This window comes from Trachymyrmex septentrionalis, unplaced genomic scaffold, assembly GCF_001594115.1.
Source record: "Trachymyrmex septentrionalis isolate Tsep2-gDNA-1 unplaced genomic scaffold, Tsep1.0 scaffold19, whole genome shotgun sequence".
NCBI lineage: Eukaryota > Metazoa > Arthropoda > Insecta > Hymenoptera > Formicidae > Trachymyrmex > Trachymyrmex septentrionalis.
In genome coordinates this window covers 5,716,640-5,739,173 of record NW_017305071.1, presented here as the reverse complement: position 1 = coordinate 5,739,173, position 22,534 = coordinate 5,716,640, and the positions used below count along the sequence as shown (strand labels likewise).

At 32.7% G+C, this 22,534-nt stretch overlaps 1 protein-coding gene across 5 annotated transcripts in view; it reads right to left on the bottom strand.

Moving 5' to 3' along the window:
* Nucleotides 1-22,534, bottom strand: part of LOC108746992 — a 212,139-nt gene that overhangs the window by 69,086 nt on the left and 120,519 nt on the right. For all 5 annotated transcript variants that reach the window (XM_018484182.1, XM_018484179.1, XM_018484181.1 and 2 more), the window contains one exon: nt 20,155-20,262. In XM_018484182.1, coding sequence (XP_018339684.1) covers nt 20,155-20,262 — 108 coding nt within the window. The remainder of the gene's footprint in view (nt 1-20,154; nt 20,263-22,534) is intronic.

Genomic DNA, 22,534 nt, shown 5'->3' with positions numbered 1-22,534 from the left:
CATATATATATATATATATATATAATTGTAGAATATATGCAAGTAACAATTTCTATATATAATTATATTCTACTAAAGTTAACTTCTCTATAATTTTAAATAATATAAAACAAACATGCAGCAATTAACAAATTGTTAACAATAAAAAAGTTTTCAATAAAAATAAGGAAACTGTAATATTCTGTCATTTCATATCGTAGGATAAGGTTGCTGAAATTGCACTATTCCCCCTAAAAATTTAATTATTATGCTTATAGATTTTTTCTTCATAATTTCTGAGTTATAAGCTTTTATATGAAAAATGGTGCGATTTCGGCAATCTTATTCTAATATACAAGATTAATTAATTTTTTTTTAGTCGATAGATTTGTTACATTTTAAAAATACACAGTGTATACCTACATACATATCTATAAGTAAGCTCTTTTATTGTAAAAAAATTCATAATAAACCACATATTTAACTCGTTTTTCTAATAAATCAGAAATAAGAACTGCCGTCGGGACGCATTTGCATACTACTGTCTCAAATGGTAAATTGCAATGCCGAGCGAACGTTACTTTCAAGTGAAATGTGTAGTCGAAGCGAGTGCTCTGTTGGGAACGCATTTCGGTGGTTGCGTTGTGAGCTGCACAACGAGTTGCACTTTAGGGGTTTCGATGATGACCATTGAGATCTATTCGATTATTATGTTATATTTCTCATTATTAACGAATAATTAATGTAAAAAGAGCGTTATTTTAATTTTATTATATTTCACGATGTCGATAAACGCTAGAAATAGCAAGTTAGGACTTTTCCCTAAAATTTACGATCTTAGTTTAAACTATTATCTGTTTTTAATTAGTATTGAAGTTAAAATATAATAATTGAATTTTAACATAATTTCTTATTCGATTTATTATTGAAAGCACAGATTGTTCTATTGTTATATTACAACATAGTTCCATTATAATGAATATTTGTAGAATGTAATTATCACTTCAACAAAACCTCATTGAATTATGGGTCAATTTATATATGAAATTTCATTGTAACGATATGGAGGATTTTTCTCAAAAACTAAACAAGTCCAAGAAATTATGTTCGAAAATGAAAAAATACTTTTCATCATTAAATCGTTTATGGAATAAATAATGATAATTTTTCTCCAGACGTATAATAGAAACAAAGAGTTTAGATTTCGATTAATATTAATATTTTTATGAACCATTAGAAAAATTAAAATCTTCTAGATTTGTTTAGTTCTTGCGGAAATTTTATATTTATTATCTATTTATGTTATAAAATACTTTACGTTTATGTATCTTTTTTTATAAAATTAATAATAGTACAGATGAAAAAGGAAACATTATTTACAATACAAAACAATAATTGTTTCACTTTTTATTTGCAAAATTTTACAAATTGATCTTAAGTATTAAAGCAACTGCTTCTTTTTGCATTAGGAAAAATATTATATCTTTAAAATTGCGAGAAATATTAATTTCACATTTATTTTCGTGCTCTTTGTAGAAATATTTGCACATTTATCTTATAAGTCAAACGAATATTTGCGCACGAGACCATAATTACAATTCTATATATACGCATTCGCGATACACAATGGGATTCTCATCATCCAAACTAATAGGAGACACAAATGTTCGCAGATAAGCGAATTTTCGGATAATAGACCAATTAGTCCTTTCTAACAACGGATTTGGTTTATTTTAGAAAGAAAACCAGTGGAATTTGATAGTTTATTTATATGCTTATACATCTCTCACTTCTGCCAAGTCACAAGCAATCTCACATATATTTAGCTGCGTAAAATTGCATTATCTTCGTGCTTCAGCCTTTTATTCGACATTTCAAATATTCCAAAATAAGGGTGCACGTTTCATCTTGATAAAGTAAACAATGCGCGAAATAATAAGGAAATATTCTGTTCGTATAATAGAAGATTCTCGAATGGTAGAGCGTTCACATAATAGAATATTCGGATAATGGAGGTTCGATTAATGGAGGTTCCACTGTACTGTGTAATTCAATACAGAAGTCATACGTGTATGCTGCCGTCACCGCAACCGTGCCACAGAGCAATCGCATATGTGAAACACTGCACGCCTGAAAATTCTGAAATCGGCGAAAACGCAAATCGAATGGCAATTCAGATGGGAAACCGAGCCGTAACGAAAGAAGGCGAGAGAAGGGAAAGTTGGCGATGATGGTAACGGCGGCTGCACCTTGACATGGACATACTTTAAGTTTCCCGACGTGTCGGTATCAATAAGACCACCCGATAGACTCCGTAAATCTCGCCGCTCCGCGTAATCTGGCAATCGAAGTTTTCTAATCACGCGAGACATCGTCGAATGGACTATCGATATGCAGTCAGGGGATGTCAGGGGCGAGTTGCATGAAATATGACTTCTTCGGCTCCTTGAAATCACTCTAGTAATGTTACTTTCGCCACGTCGCAATTTGCTACACTTCTCGAAAATCCATTTAGTTAATTACTATTTTTTAAGCTATTTTTTCCAACTCTTGACGCATACCTTTCTTCCTGTTGTTGAATAATAAAATTCTTTGAAGCGCGTGGAAGAAGTATGTAGACTCGAAATACTGAAGAATTTACTTAACGTGTTTCGGAAGATCTCATTAATTTGCGTTAACTTGAACACTTATAATTGTAATTAAGTAGACAATCTAAAGCAAGATAAATAGGTGTTAAATTGTATAAATTTAAAATTAGCATTCTCTACGAATTTTATTAACGACCGGTTATCATACAGATTGATTATCAAAAAGTTAATAACTTAATTAGTATATGACAGAGCATTCTCTTTTTTTTACTGCAGATTGCTGATATATTGTAATACAATATTAAATTGCATGAAATGATTTGTGTCAAAAGCGTCGCGTATATTTACTTATAACGACTTTTAAAAAAATAAAATTGATGGTAAAATCTTTTTATCTCCTTTTTTGCTTTTTTTTTTAATCAGCTTTTAGCATTGCCAATCGCAATTTTCCTGTAATCGTAGAAAATTGTGCATTACAGATAATTTTTATTGTTGTTAATTGTTATTGTAATGAAGTTTATGAATACAATCTTTTTAACTAAAAAAAAATGAACCGAGATTAGACGACAGTCAATTTTATGTTTTTAAATCAACACGTTTTTAGAGCATACGTTTACAAATATAATATTTCATATAAATATTTACGTTTTGTCATTTTTTTTTTTAATTACAGTACGAAAACAATTTATATATTTTGTGTTAAAATAACTATTCTTTTGTACCAATAAATTTTGAAATATAAAACTGTCATTAAAATAAAAATTGTATTTTCTATATGTTTTATCTACGTATATAAAACATGTTATTGTAAATCCTGAATCGTGTGACAATTAACTCTCCTGAATATAGAGCTAGTTGTCACATTCTTGTAGCTTTGTTTAAAATTAAGTAACTTATTTGTACAATGATAAATTCAAAAGTAATATTTCTTAATACTTAAAGAATATAGGTGGGATGTATTGTAACGTACATAATTCCAAAATTTTACATCTGCCTTCCTCTAAAAATAATTATTCAACAATCAGTCTCTTCGAAGAAGATTATCTCACGTCATTTTTTATCAAAATATTTTTTATTAAATCTACAAAGTAAATATCATTTGCTCTCTTTCAGATCAGATAAACATCACTTTTAAGGCATTTATTATTACTTTAATATATACATAAATAAATAAGCATTTCAAAATTCTGTCGAATAAAATAATGAATACTTACACGAAAAAGACGGTTTGCTAAAGCCGTAATCATAAAAAATTAGTTAAATACAGATCTGAAAATAATTTTGTTAAAACATAGAAATAATTATGCAGGACTGATTACTAGGATGTTAAACTTTCTGCAACATTGCTCAACATTTGTTTGAGATTTTCACTTAATTATTTATATAATAATATTTATTTATATTAATTATTACGTAATAATCACAATTATTTTCAAATCTGTATCTATATAGTTAAATTTTTAAATACTTTAGTAAAATCGTTCTTTCCATAACTTTCTCTGATAAATTATACCTATAATTAATTCATATAATTGTATTAGTAATAAAGCGACTTTATTTGACAATAAATAAGTTTCTTACACTAAATGTTCATGAAATATTCGCAGATACTAGTATACATCAACATAATTTTGTAAAATTGTTCTTTGTATTTTTTTTAGATAACAAAAAATACAAAGGAGATAAACAATCCTCCCAATTAATATCGTTTCATGCTGTTGCCAAATTTATTACAGAGTCAGGATATAATGTATACACATATATATAAATATATATGTATATATACATATATATATAGCCTCAATACGTTTTATAAAATAAATTCATTAAAGAGCCTCCTGCGAAGCTTCGCCAATTTGCATTTAATTTCATTACGGCACCATTACGAGGCGATTAAGTTAAATTAAATTGAATTACAACCAGTACGCGATAATTATTCTGGAAGTTTTAAAAGAGAGATTATAATTAAAATTTTTCACGCAGTTACATTAATTTGAATTACTATTCATACTCGCTATTAAATAAACATTGCATGGTCAAAAGAAATCCTCCACGGGGTTAAAAGTGCGCGCGTTCTTTTCTTAAAAGCACGGCTTTTACTCCGCTAATTAATTAATTAATCCAAGGGCCAACTTGTGAATCGGTTCGCGTGGAATCCGCTTGCGGAACACCCGCGAGGAAAGAGTGTTTCACGATCTTCTCATCTCCCCTTCCTCCCCTCCGCCCCCTCCCCACCCTCTCGGCCGTAGCTTGTTTGATCCGCGAACTGTGTTTTCTTCAGATGCTAAATGCAACGCTCGCTCTTTTCCGACTGGCATTTTTGCGGCTTTTCAGCCAATTTAATCCGTTCGCGAAAACGCCGAATAAAGATTAACTATCTCGTTTAAATGCATGCGTCGTCGTAGCGCATTCAAAGCGGAAGCTACGCGAATGGAATTTGCCGCCTCAAAGAAAATTATAAACACGAACGCGCCCGTATTTTCCCCCTCGCATCGCGCATAATTGCATTCGTCCTATGCGCGCGCTTCGCACACTTCCGCTTTGGCGCGCTTCGGCCGTTCCGTCAGTTTGAAAACTGATTTCCCGAGCAGCCGAGCGCTCCGAACGACGCTTTCAGCAATGACGTCCATGCATTCTTTATTTGCACTGTATAATCCCGTTAATTCGCCAACTTTTTCGTGATAGCAACCGGTAGCCGGCGTTTGTCCGGCGCATTAAAATGGCAGGCATGTCACTTTTATCTCCCTGGTCTCGTTTCACGTATTTACCTATGTATATACGATCTGCGGAACGTTTGAACGTTTCGTTTTTATTTAATATGAAAATAACTATCTCTGCAACTTCGCTATGTCTCGGTTCGGTCATTGTTTTTTCTTTTCTCATGGTGTCCCCATGTGCTCCTTATCATAATTTCTCGTCGCCATTGCAAATAAAAGATAAAGAGATAAAGAGAGAAATAGAGGGAGAAGGAAATAGTTTATTAGTATCTTAAGGCAAGCCCTCTCAAGAAACAAACGTAAGGTTATATAAGGAGCACATTAATAATAATACACAGAGAGAATTTTTTCTTAGAATTTACCCTGAAAATGTGACAACATTGTATTTCGTAGAATTTTAATGTAAATCTCTTTTATTCATTAAAACTACAATGAAGTATAAAATAAGTTTGATCAATTTTACTAAAGTGTATGGTAAGAATCTTTGAAATTTGTATTCACAATTACCATATTTTCAAAGTAAATTTTAAAAGAAAATTCTCTGCATGTAGAATATATAAATTAAAAGAATACACTATGCCTCTCTAAATTTCTTGGAGTGAAATCTCACTCGAAAAGAATTAAATACTGCTACTATTGAAAAATAGTGAAAAATTTGTACTCTTGAACAAAAGTGGCAGATTTTCTTTGTTTTTTTTTACTAAGATTCATTCCAAAGGGAAGAAATCTTATTCCTCTTTTGGAGTGAATTTCATTCCAAAAGTGTGAAATTTCACTTCAAAAAAAGAGTGAAAATCTGCCACTCTTATTCAAGATTGCAAATTTTTCATTCTTTTTCAAGAATAACAGTATTTTAACTCTTTTAGAATAAGATTTCTCTCCAAGAAATTTACAGAGTTCATACAAAAAGATATCAAATACAAAAACAAAAAAATGTAAGCAAAATATATCAAAAATAAAAATAAAGAAATAAAAAAAGAGAGTAATCAATGTGTACTGCATAAGTTATTAAAACGGAAAACTACACTTCCTTTCTTTCTACTCAGACTAGACAAGTTTGAGAGAGAAACTAATTTCGCGAAAACAAAACTCGCGGAAAGACGACTATATTGTCTACGCTTGTACTTACGCCAAAGTGGCTCGAAAAAATAAGCTAAAACCCTTGTAAAAAAAAAGTTCGTACAGCTTTTTCGCAAGTTAAAATAAGTATGTTTCATATTTCACGCTCGCGTTGGACTTTGGAACAATTCTAATGACGCGTGAAATGTATTTTCAGTGTATTACAAAGTCAATGAATTTCTTCTTCAAGTAGCCATACTTCGAGCAGATAGCTATTGGTTTGAGTTTTGCACGGGTAATGACGTACCTCTTGTTCCGTGATCTCGTAATGGACTCCGCGGTGAATCCATTTTCAAACTTTACGACAAATCCAACACGATCTATAGAAATGTACGCTTGAATAAAAGTGTACACTTCTTCTCTGATACGTTGAAGATATTTTGCGGAGTTTCTCTTTTTCAAGTGCCACCGCGCGGAAAAATTTGTTAACGTTCTGAGCTTCATGCAAACGATAGTTATGGCTTGTCTCATATCGCATTACGTATTACGTTACAACAATGTAATACATTTTATATAACACAATAAGATAGGCACATCTATAAGCTTAGAATACTTTAATGTTAATAAAGTCTCTGACTACAATCTGAGTCTTTTTTGACACCTGCGAAATTTCACTCTTAAATTTTTCCGTAATAAAGAGAAGAAGGCGAAGTTGGATTTTTCTTTTTAAAATATCTTATGATCTTTTTGAAAATGTAATAGAAATGTAATTGAAAAATAATCCTTCCAATTTTTCCACATGATTTGAGAGTACAGAAGAGTAAAAAAAAACTGGATTGAACAAAAAAGACCACCACTATTAAATTTATAAAGTGCAATTATGCTCAATTTGAATTATTTTTAATCGTTTTTATAGACCACCTCTTATTCATTATATTGTTAATTTAGCTAAAATATTGGAGTTAAACAATTTAACTCTGGAAAATGTATTAAATTTAACTCAAATTTAGTTTGTTATTTAAAGTGTATACGTTAATTGCACATTATTTACTTTGAAATTAACCACAAAAATAGACTTATATTTTGATACAAATGGAAGTTTAAAAATAACAAAATGTTTTTTTAACTCAAGAGATTGGGTTACTATTGTTCGTTTGATATCTAACAGTGCAGATTGTCGACGAAGAAAGTAAAAACGTGATTGGAGGGTTAAATTTTTTAACGAATCAATAGTTCACAAAAAAGATTTGTCATGACGCGATAAATCCTGGGGGGGGGGAAATGGAGCATCCTACGTCGCTAAACAAAGCACGCATTCCCGATTAAGAATACCGATCTAAACTGAGACACAATGCAAAGTATTTCAATTTCCTTTTTGGAATGTCCACGGCTACCCAGTTTCGGATTTCAATGTAAATACAAATGTGTGTACAGTGATGTAACAAAAGTCACAAAGATTAACAATAAGTACAAGTTTTACAAGACACCCGCTATTTACTTCTTTTTAGTTAGACGTTAATTTCCCGGTCGTCTTTTCGCACGACAGGAATTTCGATCCCAAGATTTTCGAAGTAAAAAGGAACGGAAGATACGAGCATTTCCACCTTTCCTCATCCTCTTGAATTCTCCTGGAAAATGCGCGAATAGTAAATCGAGATGCGGATGTTGGAGAGGATTCGACGAGATTCAAGCGTCGATTAGTTCCACGCTATTCCGCTTTACCTGCCGCCATCTTTTTTGTTCGGGAAATTCGTTTTTTTTAGATTAGATTCAGAGGAAGGTTTAATTTTCCAGGGAGAGCCCGATTTTCGATATCTATTTGCAACGAGCATTGAAAGCACTGAAATTTATCTTTAAATAAACTGTTTTACAATATAAAGAATGGAATTTGCACTTTTTGAATATCAGTAAAATGACATTTCTAGAAATTGTACAATGATTTCTCTCTAAATTCGTATTTAATCGATTCACTCACAAATGCGACGAATAAATTTGAGAACAAAAAAATCTCTATTATTAAAGAAAAATTGTTCTCTAAAAACCTTTTGAAATGATACGGTCGATAGTATCGGGTCACAACCTGTGCAATATGGCACGTTACGCCGAAAAAAATGGCTTACATGACATGGCGTGCAAAACGAGCGAATAGGCAGCCCGAAATCACCTGGGATTCGTTTACAGCGAAAATCTTCGCTTTCCTTCCCCCTACCAGTTCCATCTAACCGTCTACACAAAAAGAAGCGAAAGTAGCTTATTCTCCTAACTTGACCCGTCCTGACCTAACGTAACCTGTTCGATGTTCGAGGCGGAAACTAATTTAAGTTGGAGAATCACTTTGGCTGTTTCGATTTATTCAGATACTCGACGTATTTCCCGTGAGAAAGAGTGAAAGGGGAGGGGGGGAAAAAAGAGCTTTCTTCTCCCGTCTGCCGCCCTGTCACCTTTGCACGCACCCGAATCGCGTTATTCACCTTCGACACGTGACTACCGAACAAGCCCGCTACGTTGATGCATTTAAAGCGGCGACTAGCGCGGGTACTTGGATTTTATGGGGAAGTAGAAAAGCAGAAACGATATTGGAAATTTGGATGTTAGAAAAGTTGAGAAGGACTCGAATTTTCGCAATGGGATAAGAATTGAAGCGGTTGGGACAAGAATTGAAGACTTTGCACGTAGAAACGTTGGAAAAATTCGTAAATAAATTATTTTTAGATTAAAATATCTGTAAATAATTTATGGGAGAAATTATATAAAAATTAGCAAAAATTTAGAAATAATCCAGTTCATTTTTTTATCATAAATTTTTCGTCTGAAGTTTTCTTTTTAACGAGAATATCAGAATATATAAATTAATTTGGAAGAAAATGACTCTCATATATAAAAGAGAAACAGGATTTTATATTATATATATAACTTTTATGTTGCTAGAAATAAAATCATCACAATTTTAATTTCATTAAAAATAGAAATTATTACGTTTAATGAACGGTTATAAATTGGCATATATTTAATTGAGAAGCTAAATTAAAATAATTTAATGTGATTATAACAAAAGGGCACTGTGCCGAAAGCCACTTATTTATAAACCGCGATTCTTCCCTACGCGATTTTAATTAATATTTTATAATTAGCAATGTCGCTGCCACTAACGGCCGGCAGTGGCATTGTGCGCGTGCTAATTGAACGTCACGACCGTTCTTTGTGTGCGTCGTCAAATGTTCGATTTCAATTAAGTGAAAGGAAAGCGCGAGGACAAGCGAATCAACTAATCGGAACCGATCATGATTGATCGAAGGACACTTATTTATATATTTAACTGAATTCGCGAGTACTTCTCTGTTTTTGCTCTTTAATTATTTTGCATTTATAGATACTGTAACAAAGGATGATTGTGAGCGCATAGGAGGGATTTTAAATTTAAAACTCACTCGCTGATTTATTTCAATTACGTTAACTCTCCTGGTCATCTCGGTGAAGTGTAATTACTTTTACGTCCAATCACCGTACTTTTTTCGAGGCGCGACTTTTGAACTTTAATCTGATTCGCCTTTCGGTCTTATCGACAACCGGCTGCTACCACATTTTTACGTTGATTGCGGCATTTATCATTTGGATCTCTCATGTATCAATAAATCTATAATCTTACATGCGACAAGCAGATAACGCATAAAAGCAGATAATGCATCTGCCATATATGCTGATTTTTTTTATTTATTAATCTTAGAAAAGAGTACATTAAAAATAGATCATTTTTGACTAACGGCGGAATCTACATTAATCTTTGGAAACTATTTATGGAATTTTCTAGAAATAGAAAATAAAAATTATTTGCCCAAAAAACAATTATTTGTCTATCAAGGGAAAATAACAAAAATCGGGGTTTATTATTGCTTGTAAAACAGTCATGATATGAAGTCTTTTAAGATTTATACTTTTAATATGTATTTAAAATAAAATCAATTGCATATTTATGTATTAAAAAGTGAGTCGTAAATATAGAGAATACAAATTTTTGATTTACATAATGTACACGATGTTCCATTTTAATTATCCCAAGCAAATCGAAAAATATAGAAAATGCGAAAAAACGTTGCAAATAAAAGTTGTAAAGTTTAAAAAGAGATAAATAAAAATAAAATTAATTTAAATTTGTAATATGTAACTGCGTGTTTTTTTTTTAAATAACTATGTACTTTTTTTACACCGATTCATCTCATTATTCTGTGCATAAAAATGTTAAGGTATAATTATAAAAAAATGTGTTCTTTACGAGATATTTTATATTTCATGTCAAAATGTAAAGTATAAAATATCCTATAAACTATTTTGATTTTTTTGCTATTCTACTTTATACTATTTTTATATACAGAATATTTAGAGGAATCATTATGTAAAATCGTCATATAATTTTATTTTAAAAAATAGCGATGACCTTCATACGACTTTGAAAGATTAATCCTTTTTAAAAATTAATTGTTTACCATTATTTCTTCCTTTTCAAATCATACAACTTTTATCTGAAACATCCTTTCTTATTTTCTATATTTTTCCGATGTTTGCTTAAGATAAATTAAAATGGGACATCTTGTACATTACGTGAACTAAAAAATTATATTCTCTACATTTACTACTCACTTTTCAACATGCAATTGATTTTGTGCAGACATATTAAATGTCCAAAACTTAAAAAATATTTTATACGACTGTTTCAACAATTATTCATTTCATGATTAATTTAAGTATAAAATCATTCCACCATCTAGCTAAAAATGGCCTAATTTTAACATCCTCCTTCGATGTTATCCTTTGCCAGTTTTAGTCTGTATAACTTTCTATAACTTTAAGTCCGATTTTAGAAGCTGAGATAAACAAATTTAAAGATATACAGAGAAGATCTTGGATCCGAGCGAGGGAGATTCACCGGAAATCGTCTGAAAACGCGAGCGCATTAAAATGGCGAAGAGAGGCCTAAGGGCGGTGCATAATGCAACGAAAGGGAAGCGGAGAAGGAAGGTAAGGGGTGGATAGCGTTTTCATATAAATTCATGCGAGCAGCTCTCCAAACTGCAGCGGGAAAATCGGGAAAGCCGGGATTATATCCTCAAGAGTTTGCCAGCTTTCAGCGTTCATTTGAGGAGAGAACTGAAAGTGGGAAAAGGAGAGCACGTCGTGCTCCACGGAGGGAGTCGTAAAACAATGCTGAGTGTCCAGGGGTGGATCTTCGGCACGCAGCACTTAACACATCTGCTTAAAAATGCAGTGATTTATGCATTAAGCTGCCTGTTTAATTACAAATCGATTAATACCACCTACTTAGGGCTAAGAGTAATCCAGTACTTGAATTCGAAACTTTTAATCTTTAAGTCTTAGGTATTAATAAATTTCCACGATAAATGTTAACATTTAATTGAGAATTAATTAAATGCTAATTGAATTAAAACATAAAATATTATGAAATTAATTTTTTTTTTTTGCAAAATTTAATGATCCTTGTAATAAGGTATTCAAGTACAAGTATTAAAGTACAGAATAAAAAAACACAAAGAATGAAAAAAAAAAAGAATAAAGTATCTATAATATTTAACTTTATGAACTATGCGTGTATCATTTTCTATGATAATTTAACTTTTAAACAATTTTGAGATGACTTAAGTAATTTGCCCCTCTTTTTGCTTTAATAAATCATCGAATACATTATTAAACGCTAAATGCATTATCGCTTTAATCGTTACGGAAACTTGTGGGTCTTACTTTTGCAATTGAGAAAAGTGATATTTTAAGCTGCGCGTAGACAGAGCGGGATTCCAAAATATCCCGTCCATCCCTGATACCATGCTCTGGGTCAACTCTTCATCCCCGTTGCTTCCCCTCCCTCTTCTTTGCGATACGCTCTTCCAGCTGGATTAAATACACTCGTTCTGGTTCTGGTGCGCGCATGGAAAAAGGGCCGATCGTAAAGTAAAATAACTGTTTCAAAAAAATCATTCGCATCACGCACGTGTAGGTACGTCGGACTTTTCATTTCCATCCCGAACGAAATATCGTCCATTGCCCGTCGTGCGCGTTAGCGCAGCGCGATACTTCGTGAGGGTGCAAGCATTTTACGATAACTGGGTGAACTTTCCTTTCTCTCTCTCTTTCTCTTGATAGACCACCTGAACGCGGGAACATGTGTATCACACGGGAGAACTCGATATTCCGTCTGAAAAACGCGTGCCCACGAAAATTGGCATACTCGATGCGTCTCTTTGAAGAGAAAAATGGACGAAAGTTGCTCAGCTTTACGTCTACAAATTTTACCTAGGTAAAGAAATGAGAACTTGGGAAAAGAAGAAACTTAATATTTGAAAGAATTTTCATGTACCTTACACAACGGTAATTTAAAGAACATTAATGAATTCATAAACTTTATAAACTTAGATTCGAGAAGGATGTCTTTGAAAACAGAAAAAGTTTATTCACATATACATACGACTTTCATTATATTATATTACAATTTTTTTCATCGCTAATAATATTAATACAATAAAGAGCTGAAGCATTTGGTGTAACAATAATTAATTTTATCTACACGAGGAAACTAAAGTATCTAAAAATCTAGTTAGATATAGATAAATAATTTTCAGCCATCAAAAAATAATTATGTAGGATGCTTGAATTGATTGCTACAGTGTCAAAACTTTTGGCAGCATCGCTCATCACGCTCGAGATTCCTACGTAATTATTTTAATGCAGGTCCAACAAAATTAGTTTTTAGACTTGTATCTAGCTAAATTTTTAGATACTTCAACATAATCGTTTTTTCCGTGTACCTACCAAGCATGTTGTACAAATAATGAATGCTCAAAGGGTCTTATATTGCGCTATGCTTATATGATATATAGCTATAATAATTAAAATCGAGAAATTGATTTTGTATCTATTTTATCAATATTTTTAAGGAAAAAAAAATCAGTTGAATGACCTAACATAATCTAACTTGACTTCATTAACTCTGATGAATATTAGACTGTATAAAGTCATCACGTTTTAGAAAACGGGGATAATATCAGATAAACCTGAACGGACCGGTAAAGTTAATACGTGATCAGAGTTTGAGTGTCGCTCTTGGTATTTTGACCCTCGGCATCCGGTGAACGCGAGCCTACGATCTGGGAATTATCGGTAGGGGCTTGGAGGAAGGGGATGGAACATCGCGGCGCCCAAATAAACGTTCCAGCGTCGCGGCGGTTCTGCGTGTCACTGAGAGAGCGTCACTTTGAGCCGGTTATCGTTTATGTAACCAGTAACGAGCACGGACTTCGTTAGTGTAAGCGCATTTCACGCAAAAGGTTACTTTGAGCTCGCTCAACGACGATGGGAGAAGTAGGGCGAGGAGAGGCTAGACCGGGGATGTGAAGGGGCGAGAGGGAACTACGAGGGGAACGGGGGGGGGGTAGATCCCGAGCGCAATTACATTATACACCCTCCCTAATTAGCGGAATTTCCGGCTCGCAACACGACGTGTTGTGTTCGCGGCGGATAAACGAGTCTGAAGTCTAAAATAACGTTGCATAATAAAATTAAACAATGCGAGCGTTGCTGTTAATTAGCGGCGGATTTGGGACGAGATAGAGATTGAAGCACGTGCTGTATCCGTGCTGTATGTCCGGGGATCATTTTTAGCGATTGAGACGTGCGTCATCGCGCGCGTGCGTGACACGCTATACAATTCTGTTTTGACTAGAATTAACGACTAATACAGATTTTCTCTGTTATTTCAACGGAACAAATTAAGGTCTCAAATGCAAAATATCAATTTTTTTCAAATTTTCACATTTTATACATATCTCGATATCACCACACTTTCGATCGTAATCAGATAAAAGCGTTTCATAATGGTATCCTTCTATTTGTACGAATATGGGATTATTATAATTCCAACGTACATGGTGGCTTTCACGTTGAAAATAATATCTAAATGCACTTATGTAACTAAATATTTATGATTCAACTCTTCGAAAAAAGAGATTCGACCCATTAATGAAATAGAAACGGAAATAAAAATAGAGTAACTTCAAACCAAGAAGACGGTAGTGCTTCAGTTTCATATCGGATTTCATCACCGGAAGGACAAAAATTACAACGTCCAGTATTATCAACCTTATCCGATGTTCTCCGCTCTTATCTTTCTTTTATGTTTCTGTTGTTCGTATCTTTGAAAGGACGCTGCACGCCATACGAAGTTGTAATGAAATTCTGACACATAAAGCGAAAACAAATATCTAGAGTGTGCGTGCAGGAGTTCGAAATAATGGAAAAGTATAACCAATTTACATGTGCAATTTACATTTGCAAACCTATTCACAAATGCATCTAGGTTATTATGAAGTACTCGCCAAATTATCCTGTATATATTTCTTTATATAATATTTTTGTGCTGATAAACCGCACTTTCTACACACACTAATAAAATTCTCTCAAATCTTATAATAAAATTACAAATAAGATTTCAGCATGCTACTATCAAGTTTATAACCGTAAGTTTACGTTGCTCTCCTAAACGAATCATGATCAACTTTCTTGAGAAACGTAGAATCAATTGATAGCGAGAATTTAATAATTTATTTTCTGTTTCATAATTACTAAATTAATAAACTAATTAATAACTATTAAATTAATAAATTCTGTGACACCACTCAGTTTATTTTAAGATAAAATATCCCACAAACTTTTTTTTACTTATTAAATGAAATTTTTATAATCATAATGCATCACGCTATTTGATTTTTCAACTGCTTAATTAAAGACTGTTGCCGCAACAAGAAATTGCGAAAAAATATAGGAATTTCTGGAAATTTTAATATACGAATGTGTTAGATTTACGGATATTTTGGGGATGCAACGGGGGGGGGGATGGTTGGCTTTGAAAAAATCCGTGTGACGGGGATGACTTATGCCACGTTTTCATGCGGCGTCGCCAGGACACCTTGCGAAGAGTGAAAAAGGACCGTGCCATCATAAATCAGCACATTAATTCGTAACGAGATTAGTATAATAAATCATCGTCCACACGGTATTTGCATATGCCGTGCATTACTCTCGTCATGTGACCCTCGTCTTCCGGATAGTCGACGTTAAACGTTGATGACGTTCGCGAAGTGAATATCACAATTAATATTCATCTGAGTTTTCCAGAACTTCCGGAATTGAAAAAAAAATTGAGTACATTTTTGCACAACTCTACAAATACGCGACATTCGCGAAAATTAAGGTAAAATAAAATACGCTATACATGTTCTGAAAAATATGAAATATAAGAAGAGATGCGTGTTAAAATAAAAATTTGATACAACATAAAATTTACGTTGGAGATTCTTTAATTTTTAATAAAAAGTTTAATAAAAAGTAAATATTTTTAATTTTTAATTTTTCATACACTGGAAAAAGAGTCTGGTTGCAACTGAAGTTTTAGCTAGAAATGGACAAATCAGAATTTTTGAGTTGAATCTATTATAATTCTAGTTGCTGAGATAATCAGAAGTCTGATTGATATGATCACCAGAATTTTCTTCATCCATTTTCATTGAAGTATAAGATAATATTATTTCATTAATTTCGTTCCTTGTTGTCTTAGAAAGTACGTGTAGTGACAAAGCAGTAAATTACTCGAAATCGAAAGACTCCCTTACGTCCAATCTCTCTCGGGGATGTTTTTTTTTTTTTTTTAAGAGTACTCGAGGGTATCGTTGGGCGTTTTTCGTCTTTTTCGTGTCACCCAGTAGAAAAGATCGATTCGCTTTTTGGGAGATACAAGCAGCGTCAAAGGGTTAAAGCTTATCGCGTGGGAACTCTTTTACTCCGTCCGTTCGCACACCCAATGGAATTAGCCGTCGCTAACCATCCTCCTGTCTGCCACCCCTATCCCTGTAGGTCTAACCCGCGCCAATAAGAATGACAAGCGCGCAAGCGCGTCCTTTCTTTCTTTGTTTTCTCTCTCTCTCTCTCTCTCTCTCTCTCTCTCTCTCTCGCGCTCTCTGCTCTTCCTTCCTCCCTTCCTCCCTCCTTCCCTCCCTCCCCCTCTCCCTCCCTCGCTCGCTCGTTCTCTCCCGGGATGGCAGTTTCTCCGCCACGATTACCCCAGAAATCTTTCTTCGGCTAATGCAAGAACTGTGTTTCCGGCGGTTCGCCCGATGCTTCGCCTACCTCCGGGGCGGACAAGCACGTACACACGCTGGCGGGCGCGAGCGCGCGGACGATGGCGTGCATTTACAAGTGCGACTTGCCGCAGGGATGGGGAGGGGAGGAAAGCTGGTTAGAAATAGGAGGGTGGACAGCGCTCCTGCGCGCTCTATATAATGCGGAAATGGAGAGAAATATTTGGGCAAAAGCAAAAAAGGGCCGGACCGCGCTCGAATCTAGAACGTAATTTACAAACTGCAGAAATTCGAAAAATTTTAAAAGAAGATCATTAATTTCCCGAGATTTGATGCTCAAAATGTTCTACGGAAATTCATATGCATCTCGAATGGATCGTGTTTCTCATTTCGCGTAAGATACAACGTAACGTATTCGTCTAATTTAATTTCTGTACATCACATGCGTGTAATTAACAGATTGCTGAAGGTAACTCTCTACTCGGTTGGAAAACGAGTTGAAGGGTGTGTTGCCGACATGAGTCTGTGAGAACACTCGCATAAAGAAGTAGCTGGTGTGAGAGACGGCCGAAAAAGGTTGTACGACGAGGTAGGAAGAATACTCTGAAAAATTCGATGCTGATACGCGCATTCGATACTCGAGAGGTAGCATACGTGGCACATGTACGACATGAAGGACATGGATTATACGAGGGACGTATAGGATACGCCTCAACAATCTCACATGTCCCATGGGCATGTTCGAAAATCTCATGAACGTTTTTCATATAGATGACAAATAAACGTACGAATATTTCAGAGCTCTACAAGCTCCATAAGGATCATAGTCCTTTCACGTTGTAAACTCCGTATAAAATATCCGCATATATCTATGATATACTTATCTATTGCGAAATAAATTGGTGCAGTAAAAAGTAAGATATGTAAAAGATATATAAATACATGTAAAATAAAATTATGCATATGCGCCCAACGCACGCTATATCTCTTTCACTTTAATTCCTAAATTATTTCCCAAAATTTCCGCATAAATTATATTCCAAAGAAGCTTCATATATCTTCACGTCTACTTATGTATCTATTTATCTAATCACAAAGGAGAATGTTAAATTAGGGCTTTTTCTGGTTAAAATAAAAAAATTCTTGGGTGTACAAATGATGTATCATATTAGGGCTACTTAAGCGTAGTCGAGTGGTGTATCATTTATCTTGGAGAAACATCAGAGGGGAACGTGAAAGAAATCATTATAATATATAATATATATAAATCAAAGCAAAAAAAGTTGTTAAGTAAAATGTCAAGATGGCTTTGAAATTAAAAAACAGAAACGGCAATGTTAATAAAAAATTTAATAAATAGATATAAATAGATAAATGTATTCGTTTATTAGCTTATATTTAAAACTAGAATTCGAAAACAAACCATTATTTATCGGACTCTTCAAACACTCTCTTACAAATTATACGTGTAAATAATAATGTAGTGTTTTGTTGCTTAATTCCCAGAATATCTTGATGTGTTACTAATAACTTTTTATAAATAAATGTAACAGTATTAGATTTATTGACTTTTACATTATGATAAAATAATAAAGAAACCATGATTTCTCCCATATTCTCGATATTTCTTCAAAATAAATGATACATTACTTGATTTCGCTTTAATATGATAGCCCTTTAATATAATATAATATATAGAACTCGTATATCTTAGAATTTTTTTATTTTAGCCAAAAAACAGCTCTAGCTTAACATTCTCTTTTGATAACACGATGCAATGTCGAGAATATCAATATGTTAAAGAAAAAGTGAATAGATTATTCGAATAATTTGTTTGATATACATATGCTATTCGTATAATGGCAAAGAAATCATTTAAATGATCTATTCATACTTCTCCTCTAGAGATCAAATAGTTTAATCAAATTCGCGTTTTTTCGATGTCGAATGTGGACAATACTAAATAATTACATGAAGAGAACATATTTGCTGAAATATTAAAAAATTTGCACAGGTACACAGTTTAAAAACAATTATATTAGATATTATTTTGTTAGAATTTTGTCAGATCATTAAATTAGAAAATTCAAGCATTTTAAACAATGTTGCAAAACATTTTGATACTCTAGAAACCAGCTTAAGTGTCCTAATTATTTTTGATAATCCAACAAAATTATTTTCAGTATCTAAAAATTGTAGATATTTCTCAGCAAAATCATATTCTTTTGGTGTGTAGGATAAATTTTGAATAATAAAACTTAATTTCGTAAAGAATTAAAGTATATACATAAATTAATATTGTTATATATTTACGTAGTGTTATTACGACAAAGACATGCGATCTGCTTTACTTAGCCGATTATGATGCTTTATGGTAGCCGCACGTGTGCTGCTGCACTCAGCGTTAAGTCCCGGATTTCAATCCCATCGCCTCTGTTTGTTTATTTCACGCGTATGGTTTATTCAGGAGCCTTTGTAAGATGCTCTATGCCGTGTGTCATAACCAAACGATCGGCGGGATATATCCTTACGGCCGGTTACAGAAAGGTTTCCGCAGTTTCCACGCGTCCTAATGCGAATGCGGTGTTTCTAATTTAATATCTTAAGGACCGGCATTTACCCACGTCAGCTATGCCGGATTAGGTTGTCAGACGCAAGAGAAATACACGCGATTCCCATAATTTACGTCCACGTGAGTGACTTTTCACTAAGCAAACCGCTCTTTTCCCCCCTCCGATACAACGAGTTTATAAATCATTCCACGAGATACCTCTCCTTTGATACGACGTAACGTAGATGCCCGAAGTCCATAATTTTCCTAATAATTTTACTTAACGACAGCTCTGCTGCATTTTGAATTCGCTTTATCGAATTAAAAGTATTTGTGAATGGAAAATTATGTAAACAAAATTGCGATTAATATTATAAAATTTATATTATAAAATTATTTCGATATATATTGTGTGCATGTAGGTACAATAATGCAACATTTTTATCCCTCCCGCAAATGAGGGAAGATAATTTCGTTAAAAAAGCCGATAGAATATTATCCGAAAAATTTACGTTTCTACAATATTTTCCATATTGCACTTTCAATATCTATCGCAGGCTTGCGATGCTCTTTATATTTTTACGCAAGTCATAAATATGTCTTATAGAATATGCTCGATGTCTATTTCGCACCGCTAAACGCTAAGAGTGATACACTTTCTTCCAAGTGTTGAATAAATGATCATGTCAAAGAGATCTCCTATATCGCCAGCGTTATGCGCCGTTGCATATTAATGCGAAGCCCTTTTTCCATCGTTGTGTTTCTTTATTGCTTTACAATATATGTCGATATATGTCGATATGATAAAAAAGGCTTTCATCGTCGTAATCCTATTGCTTTAGAGATTTTCTATGAATAAGCAATCTTTTTCTTTTTATAAAAATGTCATTATACTCAAAATACTCTTCTACTTTGTACGGTATAAATATTACGAAATGCACGATACAAGTATAGAACATAGTATAATTATAGAATGCGCAACGTCTTTTACAACGTTGGAGATTACATAAAACATTTTTCAACGAGGCTTGATTTGCTAGAAATATGGCACGTCCAACCTTCTTTTGTGTCTCTTTAAACGACTCTCTAAATAATATGGCAAAAGAATGGAAGAGTTTACTCACCGAGAATCTGGCTGAGGACGGTACGACCATCTTCACCGAGGCACGCACTACGTGCATCAAACGGATTTGTGAATTGCACGAATGCATAACCCTTGTGCATAGAGATACCTATCAAAAAGATGTAAAAAGTCAATCATATTTTCAGACTTTACAAAATAAATAAATTTGCATGAAAAATATCAATTTTGTTACCATTTTACGCTAAATATATTATTTTTAACATACAAGTTCTTTGTTATTTTTATTATTTTATTTGATGTAAACCTTGTTTTATTTATTTATGAAATATTTTAAAATTTAATATAAATTCTCGAACTTAATATAAATTCTCAAAATTTATATAAAATAAACGTAATGATTGGAAAAAGACAATATAGCGAATCAGCGCGTTTAACAGTACGTTAAAAACTTTTTTTAAACAAATAATATAATTCTTTGAATAATTATTTAATTAGATATATATATATATATATAAGTAATATAATTTAACAAATGGTTCGTAATAATAACCAATATTTGTAAGTTATAAGCGATCTCAGAGAAACATGAAAAGTATCATTAATATGTTCGTATAAAAACACGTAATTTTATTTAAACATTTATTTTCTTTATTAAAATAATTAAAAAAATATCTTTACAAAATATATCGTTTATAGATTTTTTTTATAATAGAGTAAATTTCTATATGAAAAACACATCCGGCATAAAGCTTTCAGTAATGGAAGTGATCGAGTGAATCCTTTTAAATAAACCATTCTACATATGTTTGACATATGAGAGAACTGCAAAAAATAGATTGAAATTTATAAAAAAAAATTAAATAAGAAAGAAAACCGCATGATTTCTAGGAATATTCGCAACATTGGAAAAATATGTAATATATTGGCGGATCGTATCGCGCGTAATTGCATAGCTACGAACTTTCTCAAGTAACTCTCTTTTTTCCCTTTCTCCAGAGAACTATCCGCGCAAATACATAGAGCAAAATTTTAATTGGATAAACTTCTACCGTGAGCAAAAATCTCCAAATTAAATAACGACATTTCCGAACGATTAAATACTACTCCGGGGAATATTAAACATTTTTGCAAACCAAATTAATAAAAACAAGAGCGCGTTGTTGCCGGTCGATTTTGCCCGAGCGGCAAGTCGCACGCGGACGCGACCTGTAATCTGTGTACCCGTAATAACTTTTGCGTGGTTAGCAGCTGACCATGCATGGAATTCATTATGCCGAAACAAATATGTAAATCTAACCTACACGCACTCACACAGATGTGTGCGCACGCATGTATGCGTTAGAATGCAAATACTGTCCGCGCGAAATCTGTCCTCCCTCTCGCTCCATGCGCCGCTCCATCGTGGCTCAGTGCAAGAGATGTTCATAGCTTTCATCGTCGCTATTGTTATCAGCTCATTCTTCAGTACACACCAGTTGTTGAATAGAAGAATTTTAAAAAGATCGAACCTTGCTTTATAACACGTTCAACGTAAAATACTAATAGAAATAAATTGTGTTAGCATCTTATATTTAAGCAGTGTTCCATGTTTCTCTTCCTTTTCTCTTTTTTATACAGTATTCCGATAATGGGGAAAAAGTATAACAAAATTAGACATTATACATATTTATACAACTATTTTAAGACTTGGATCACAGATTGTTTATTGAAAACTTATTAGTATTTCAAATTTTTTGAGAAAAAATTTTAATAGTAAAAGTGTCTATAGTTAAATATATGGCATATAACGTTTGCCATGTTTGTAAATCATAAAATTTTCTTTATTTTATAAAATTTTAGTTATCTGACTGCCTCCAATTAAAACCCAATCGTTGTCTCTAAATAATATAATTATTCTATCTAATTTAATTGAAATGGTTCTAATTTCAACAGTAGCTGTCAATATTCGGTTTCCTGGATATTCACAAAATAATTAAATTTCCTATTATTTTAAGTATGACCCAAAGCATTCAAACGCTGTTCAAATGTTATTTGCGTAAATTTAGCTTGATTAATTAACACATTTTAAACATACTGACATCTCTTATTTATGTACGAGAAATTGCAGAATATAAAATCTAAAGTATATAAAAGAGCATTTTCTGCATATTTGCAACATTATAAAAAGTTAAATAAAATATAATTATACGATTTAAAAATGTTTGTATATTTAAATTTCTGATTTTGTTTTTTAATTTATTAATTATTTTATTCTCGAACTATTATTAAATTATTAATTAAAGATATTAAAAATTCTCGTTTTCGTAAAAAATTCAATTGGATATAGTAACATTATGTAATATAAATTTTTAAATTCTTTGTTATCGATTATAGGATATCGATAATTTTATTTATATATATATATATATATATATATATAT